The sequence below is a fragment of the Corvus brachyrhynchos genome, unplaced genomic scaffold (assembly GCF_000691975.1).
Source record: "Corvus brachyrhynchos isolate BGI_N302 unplaced genomic scaffold, ASM69197v1 scaffold69, whole genome shotgun sequence".
In the NCBI taxonomy this organism is placed as follows: Eukaryota; Metazoa; Chordata; class Aves; order Passeriformes; family Corvidae; genus Corvus; species Corvus brachyrhynchos.
This window is the reverse complement of record NW_008240228.1, coordinates 2,746,024-2,754,333: the sequence shown is the minus strand read 5'-3', so window position 1 is coordinate 2,754,333 and position 8,310 is coordinate 2,746,024. Positions and strand designations below refer to the sequence as shown.

Genomic DNA, 8,310 nt, shown 5'->3' with positions numbered 1-8,310 from the left:
CGAGCAAGAAGTTGAAAACCTCTCCGGGCTCTCCCCTAACCCCGAGAAGGACATCTTCGTGGTGCGGGAAAACCGGACGACGTGTCTCATGGCCGAATTCGCCGCCAAGTTTATCGTCCCCTATGACGTGTGGGCCAGCAATTATGTGGATGTGAGTGGGGGCCGAGGGCGGCCCGGGGGGTCGGGGGCTCCGGCAGGACGGGGGATGGCAGGGGGCACACACACGCATCCGCAGATACTTTGGAAAGTCCTTTATCCCCTCCGAGGATTTTCAGCCGGGGCAGTGGGGGGCCCGGGGACGCCCAGGGGGACCCGGGGGTCGCCTCACTGAGCTCCGCTCCTTGCTTGCAGCTGATCACGGAGCAAGCCGATATCCCGCTGTCACGGGGTGCCGAGATGAAGGGCAAGTGCGGCATGAACGAGTCGGAGCTGGAGCTCTCGTGGCTGGACCAAGCGTACACCCTCAAACTATCCTTCCTGAAGGTATGGGCTCCCTGCACGCCGGGAGCTGGGGCGGGGACGCGGCGGCTTCGCGGGGTCCTGACTAGCTCTGTTTCGCCAGGAGGGGCACAACACGTCCCGGGGGCCGGAGGCGTCCTGGAGGCTCAGCCGGATCCAGTTCACCTACGACACCTCCGAGCGCACCTACTTCAAGGATGCTGTCAGTCGTAAGCGCCCGAAGTCGGGATTTATAAGGCAGATCCCGGAGGGCGAGCGAGCGTGATGCTGGGCTGGGAGGGGAGCACCCCCGGGCTACTTGCTAAATTCAGCTTAGGGGAAAAAGGAAACCACAAACACACCCGACAAAGCCCGGACCAGCTGCCGGCTTTAAACCGCGTATTATTTTTTTTTTTTTCTTCATTGTTTTTTCCTTGGTTTTAATCACCGCGGTTGCCGTGGGAGGGAGAGCCCAGCTCTGCCCGTTTGCTGCGCTGCCCGGGCTGTCGTGTGGGACCCAGGGCCTGAGGGGGTGGGGCAGGGAGAGACACCTGGGCTGGAAAAGCTTGTTTCCTTTCCTGTGGGAGATTGGTTTTAAGGTTAATCCTGATGGTGGTTGAATAGGTGGGAAAGCAGCAGTTTCCCAAGATAACTGAGATTGACATCAGTATCATACCCCTATACGCCTCCACAACCAGCAGCCTCCTCTTTTCTCTCTGGGTTTCCATTCTTTTGGCTTTCATTTTGTTTTTATTTCATTTCTGCTCAGAAATGTGTTGCCTTGAATTGAAAAATGAAATACTGTCGTTTGCAAATCATTCTCCCTCAGGATTTTCCAACTCTAGCGAATAGGGTGTTTAGGGTTGTTGCCATAAGACACACTGGTTTTGGGGCTGTTTTTTCCACTGGTGTTTCCACTGTTTGAGTCCCCAAAACACAGTGGTGGCTGTACCTCATCAGCCCCTGCCAATGCGAGGTACTGATTGCCTTTTTGTGCTGCTGGAGGGGAACAAAGGGCTGCAGAAGAGCGGGAGGTGGAAGATATTCCTCATTCCACCTGGCTCAGCCACATTTGGCCTTTGCTTGTAAAACAAGCTTGGTGTGATGGGAAAATATTTTCTCATAATTTATACTTGGGTGAAATGGTCATGTTATATTTTCAGGAAAGGTTTTATGGCCTGTCTTGCTTTGTGGTGTGGTCCCCGATGGCACTGCTCCTTCCCACCTGGACTGAGAGCCCAAGTGCATCCGCAGAAATGGTTGTTTCCCAAATGTAGGGAGTATCAGCACAGTCCCAGGCTGAACCCTGAGTCTGTACGAATGGGAACCATTTCTCCGACATTGTGGACTCCAGGTGCTGTGACAGGAGCGGAGCTGGTGGCAGCAGAGCCAGCTCTGCCCTTTGTGCCGCAGGACCGTGTGCTGCAGCCGTGTGTTCCTGCTTGCAGGAGGCAATCCCGGTGTGGGACCTGCCCTGGCTGTGTGGGGTGTCACACCAAAAGCAGGGTCCCACCCCGGGAGGACACTCCAGAAGCAGCTGGGCTGCTGCCGCATTGCACCCCAGCCGCGTCACCCACCCGTTCGGTTCATTGCCTCTGTTCATGGAGGCCCCTCAGTGCCTGGGGCCGGGGCCTGACCTGTCTGTGTCCCCTGGCCAGCCGGGAAGCACACGGCCAGCTCGCACCGGCTCTCAGCCCTGGTGACCCCCGCTGGGCGGTCCTACGAGTGCCAGGCGCAGCAGACCATCTCCCTCGTCTCCAGCGACCACCAGAAGTCTGTGCAGCTCCTGCTGTCGGAAGTGCGGCTCCAGCCCTTCGACATCCCTGCGGATTTTGTCTTCAGTGAAGGTAAGGAGCAGGAAAGGCATGTACTGCATTCCCGAGGTGCTGATGCTGCTGCAGCCTTTGGGGATGTTGCAATGTACTGAAGGAATTTGGGTCCCACCTTTTTCAGAGCAACCTTCCCCTCATTCCAGCCTGTTACCAGTGCTCCCTGCAGTCCCTCCAGCCCATTCCTTGCCTCTGTGGTCCCCAAAAAGGTTTTTCAAATTCAGCCCAGCTACCAAAACGCGGGCTATCTCATTGTATGTATGTTGGCTTCTGTAAGGACTTGTAGAGTCAGATTGCCAGCAAGCCCCAATGCAGCATCCCTGGGGAGTCCTGTAAGGCTGAGGTGTCTCCTCTGCAGCACAAAAATGCTTCAGCACAGCCCCAGGGTCTTCTTAGGGCTGCTGCACACTGAAAGAAGGCTTGGGGCTGCAGTGGTAAAAGACGCTGGGGGTGCATGTTCCTGGCTTCAGTTTGATTAACGCTCGTTGTGAGGGTGAAGGAAGCGTAACAGGGACTTCAGTGAGGCTACTTGAGCACCAAAAACATGGGATGCCATTCCTTTTCTGGAATTCTCCAACATCCGTGGTGGATAAAAGAAAACCTTAGGTGAAACATGCTGTTTGTGTCAAAGGGTTGCACTGGAGTCAGCAGCTATGCTGCTGTGGGACAGGATTCCTGCAGTTTTAGCTTCCTTCGTCCTGGGGAACCCACGGTGCTCCTTGTCCCTGGCTCCCCCTTGGCTTTCCCATCAGGTTGAATGAGGCAGTGTAAACATGCTCATCTGGATTAGGTGAGACCAGTCCCATCTCATAGTGCTGCCTTAGCACTACAATTAGTCAAGCCCTTTGTTGTAACCAGGTGCAAATAAAGTGTATAATAGCCAACTCTTTTAATAATGAGTTAGAAAATGGTGGTATTGAAGCTAGCATTAAAATTGTGAAGCTTTATTATTTTGCATGTGGGAAATATTTTGGAACACAATAAAAGCCAGCAGTGACTGCAGAGCTGAGTGGTTGCACTCACGACTCGCATCCTCTGACTGATGTAGTAAATTCATGCTGTTGCATGTGCTGGTTCTGGAAGAGCTCTGCGTGGTTGAATTACTCATGGCAAGGCCAGTGTAACACTGAGTAGGTTTTCTCTGTGGGCAGAGTTTTTTTGTATCAAAGTAGTACCACATTTTTTCGTAGATTTACAGGGAGAAAAAAGTAGATCCTAATAGTTTGGTTAATTTTTTTTGTTGGCGTATGTTTACCCTCTCCTTTCTCCTGTGGATCCAGGATTCCTGCACTCAGGGTTTGGGTGGGCAGAGCTTAGAGGCTGAGAACAGCATGTTTAAAATATGCAAGTCTGTGTCTCTGTGATACCAAATTTGTGAAGTCTGAGAGCTCCCAGTTAAAACAACCAAACTCAGAGCTCATTGTCAAAGGAATCTACCTGCTGTTTTCATGATATGCTCATTTCTGTCAGGCAGTAAATTTGTTTCTATTTTGTTTTCTTTTTGTTGCTGTAGTTGGGTGGTTTTTTTTCTCTAGGACACAAAGAGTTGATGTTGGTTTAGCAGTTTTTAAACACATGGAGGGAATTCCTCCTCCAGAGGACAGCATGGCTTCTCTCTTTGTTAAGCTCAATGGGGTTTTTTGTTGTTGTTGCTCTAAGTATTCAATTACACTCCTTTTTGTTGAATTCCACTGGAAGTTAAGCAGCAGAGAGCACCTGGAGAGGGTGGTCAGAAATCCTGGGAGGTGATTTATCAATGGAGCTCTATCCAGGGCTCTGCCGCTCTCCCAGCGGCATGTCCCCACCAGCCGAGCTCGTCCTTGGCACACACATGGCAAAACGGGATCCTTTGTGGGGTCTGAGAATCACTGCCAATCTTAAATTATAGTAATTAGCCTTCTCCTTTTTGGTTCATTAATTTCCTATTAGGTAAAATTCCTATTAATTATGAACAAGCTGCAGAACATTTTAAAATATTTTAGAGTAGAGAAAGAGACCTGCTAGAGCAGAAGAATCGCTGAGACGCAGGAGGATCGAGGCCCTTTTTCCACAAAGAAATGGGGAAAAGGTTTTTTCATTAGTCCTGACACTGTCCTGGCAGGGATAGGTTAAAAAGCTTGTAGGGAGCGATTGGATTGTTTTTGGGTTTTTTGAATGCTTAAACTCATGTGCTAGAGTATTTTATTTTTTTTTAAGACACTGCTTTCAACCTTCACAAATCCATATATATATATTTGCAATTTTATTTTTCAATACAGAAGCAACAGAAAATTTTTTCATTCAGAGATCACCAATTTTTTTAATAGGGAAATTGTGTGTATATTTTTCAGCTTAGAAGATGAGTAAAATGAGAGCTGGTTCAAGAGGGTGTGAGATGATTTAAACTGACAAAAGAACTCCAGAGAAACTGTCAGCTCTTTTGATTTTATAGGTAAATATCTGAATATAAAGCAATATGATGAAAAATACAAATACAAAGGGATACAGTTGAGAATTAGGGACTCTGGGGTGGCTCAGAGTGAATTGAGACCTCCCAGCTGAGGGCCACATTTTCTCAAGATTCCTTTGAACCAAACTATGTGGCCACTTTTAAAAAAGCACCTGATGTTTCTTTTCTTAATTTTTTTGGTAAGCTATTTACTTATAAACACCAATCTCAAAATCTCAAAAATCTTGTCATGTCAGACACAGCTGAGCTGTTTTTCCACCCCTTTGGACAATCGCTGTGCTGATGCTCAGGCTCGTGCTCGTGCCGGCGGGAGGACACTGCTTTTTGCTGGGTTTTTTGCCGTGTTTGCTCTGCAGAAGGATTCTGGAAGAGGAAAATGAGCTCTTAGGTGGTTTCACAGCCTGGTACTGGAATTGGACGAGCACTCACCATAGAAACCGTGGCAGTACACGAGTCTGGGAGGAGGCACAGCACAAAGGAACAGTAAGGAATGTACCTAAACACCTCCTGTGTATCTGTCGGCAGTTGGGGTTCCATGGGGCAGGGACTGGGGGTGACACCGCCCTGGCAAAGGGGTGACCCCGCCGTGTTCGGGATGCAGCAAAACTCCCGGCATCACCTGAACTTTCCCCTTTTTATCAGGGACCTTTTTGCTTCCCTGGACTAAGGGTAAATCCCAGCAATTTGGGAAATTCTGAGATGCCTGCGACCTGGAGTGAAATACTGGGGAAAATTTGAGAGAGAGGGCTGTTTTCCTGCAGGGTCATTAATTTTGAAATCGTAGCAGTTCCCAATGCTTTCATTTGTCAAGCATCAGCCTGCCCGTACTTGATGGGGTTCAATGTCCAAATTAGTCTGCCGTGGACATTATGCAAACCCTTCTCCCCTCCTGCTCCCCCTTTGCCTTTTCCTGTGCTGATGGACAGGAATGATACGAGCTGCCTGCCTGCCTCCCTGCAGTGTTGTGGACCTCGGTGCCTTTGCTTTGAATTCTTGGGGTGAAAAATGCTGTATAAATGTTAAAGTACATTGTTATCCATGTGAAAATATTTTTGTCATAAAACTATGTGGTTTAATATTAATGTTAATGGTAAAATAGAAAATTCATCCTCCTAGCAGTCAGCACCCAGAGAGCCTCACTTCTGCTGCAGATGTGTTTGTGCTGAGCCCTTCCCAGTGCTTTTGTGCTGGGTCCTCCCAACCCCATTCCCATTCCCCCTACATTCTCCAAAGAACCCAGGCTTTGGTGTCTCCTCCAAAAGGAGAAAATGGATGTTTCTAGCAAGGAGAAAGTGTGGGTAGGGCAGAGGCAGCTGCTCTGCCTGCGGAGGTGCAGCAGGTCCAGCTGGATTTGGGGTTGTGCTGCTGGAGACTGACAGATTTGTTTGGCTTTTTCTTTCCTGTTGGCTTTATTTATTTTTTAATTTTATTTTAATCCTCTTTTAAAAAGTGTCAGGAAAAAGAACTCTCTTCTTTGGCTGCTTGCAAGAATTGACACCTTTTTGAGTCATGACACAGACACTTAAACACAGCCGTGGCTTTCTGTGGACCCCGGAGCTCCGGCCACATCCTCTGGTGTGTTTTGTGCCCTGCAGCTGGTTTGCTTTGGCAAAAGCTGGTGCAATTCAAATGTTACAAGTGGGGCTTCAGAGCTGGGTCTGTTCTCTGCACTGGTGCTTTTAGCTTTGCCTTCTCCACTGGCTGCAGCCCCCCACGTCCAGCCCGTTCTCCTGCAAACGCTGGATCGTTCCTGTTTAGGGAAAGGTGCACGGGCAAACCTGGTGTGTTTGAGCACAGGGGAATCCTCTCAGTTGGGTTTCTAGCAGTTTCTTTCCATCTTCTATAGGGTTTAAGCTAAGCCACTTCCAAAGCAAAAATCTGTGTCCGGCCACTGTGATCTGCTCATTGGCACCTCAGCACGCTGTCTGTGGCCATGTGGGAGGGTGCACAGGAGCTCCTGGAGCATGGATCCTTCCCGTGGGAAGGGTGCTGCTTTGTACCAGTGGGGAGTGGGGTCAGAGCAGCCCCGGCCCCACAGCACTGCCCTGTGCGTGGCTTTTCCTGCAGTCAGCTCAGCCTGGGCTGTGTCCCTATGAGCTGCTCAGGCCTTCATATCCTTAACTGGGAACCATTCCACAGAGCACTAGAAACCCAATTTTGGGAGCTAAATAATAATCAGGATTTTTCCCCCCCATTCTCCTTACTACAAACAAACAAAACCCCTGCATTGCAGCAATTGCTGAATCGCCTGTACCACAGTCCTGGTGATTAATCACTCCTCTGGTGAAACAGTGAGCAACTGGAACTGAAAAGGACATTCTTTTGTGTTAGACTACATTTACTTTTGCTTTTTTTTGTTTCACCTCATTTACAGCTTGAAATGTTTCCTTATGGCATCGCTGTGAGCCTGGTCCTGGGAGGAGGCTGTACTCCAGGACGCAGTGAAGCTCCTGGAGGTGCTGGCACCACTGGAGAAGTGTCCCTGCTGTCACCTCCTGCCTGGGCCTGGGGGTCTCTGGGTTTTTCCTGCTCTTTGCCACATGCTGTTAGATTTGTGGAGCATTTGCTCTTCGTGATTATTGCAGATCTCTGCAATCAGCTGCCCAGGGAACCCATCTGGACAGTCTTTACCAAGGGGGGGAATTCATGGTGCTCTTTGTATTCACTCACCTAATACACAGCCTTTCTATTTTCCATGGGTTTTTTTTCCTTAAACTTGTCATTGTTTTCAGCACATTTCTAGTGCAATGAAGAACATGAGCCAGAGAATTGTTCTTCCTGTATCATGTAACCTTTTATTTTTTCTCCAGAATAGGCATTTTTCTTCTTTTTAGCCTGGCAGCCCCATCTCAGCAGCATGGGCTCTGCCTGTCCATCAGCATGGAGAAGCAACAATCCTGTGGAGAAAAAAGTACATCATGATCCTGTCACTCAGGCCTGCAGTAGACTCTGGGAAGTGTAAGAGAGCTGAGCCAGGATTACCAGTGTAACACATTTCATGACCTTAGTGGTCTTTCCAAGCTCAATAGAAAAGTGTTTTCCCATTGTATCGCTATTTTCCAGCGGTTTATTAGGCTAAGGCAGACTCATCAGCCAGAGAGAAAAACACTGGCACAGCTCATGTTGCTTCTGCTCCTCCTTTGCTGTACTTGATGGACCATGTGGGGTGCTGGGGTGCTGTGTGACCCTGTGCTTTGCCAGGGCTGTGTTTGTGGGGAGCTCACAGAGAGGGGGGAGTGATGCTGTTGGACCTCTGCCAAATTGCAGATAGAGGGGAAATCTCTGAATGATGTGCTGGGTGACTCTGGTGCAGAATTAAAGACTTACTGATGCTGAGGCCTCTACAGGCTCTATAACTGAATCAACAAAGCAGCCCTTCAGTCAGTCAGGAAACCCAGGTTTTGGCCGCCCCATTCCCAACAAGGCCATTGATGTGTGGCAGAGAGGGCTGAGCTTATGGGCATGAAAGTGTTTTTCCAGTGCGTGGGCTGGTTTGATGGATGTTGCCTCTCCCTGCATCCCTGCGTTGTGACTGATTCCACTTGCTCCAAAGCAATTGATTTTCTCCCCAGGGCTCCGCTGGCGGCTGCTGCC

At 49.4% G+C, this 8,310-nt stretch overlaps 1 protein-coding gene across 1 annotated transcript in view; it reads left to right on the top strand.

Annotated features, from left to right (window-relative positions):
• LAMP5 (lysosomal associated membrane protein family member 5) overlaps nucleotides 1–8,310 on the top strand; it is a 10,747-nt gene that overhangs the window by 889 nt on the left and 1,548 nt on the right. The window contains exons 2-5 of the mRNA XM_017745222.1: nucleotides 5–151; nucleotides 352–483; nucleotides 563–668; nucleotides 2,097–2,285. Of these exons, the coding sequence (XP_017600711.1) occupies nucleotides 5–151; nucleotides 352–483; nucleotides 563–668; nucleotides 2,097–2,285 (574 nt within the window). The remainder of the gene's footprint in view (nucleotides 1–4; nucleotides 152–351; nucleotides 484–562; nucleotides 669–2,096; nucleotides 2,286–8,310) is intronic.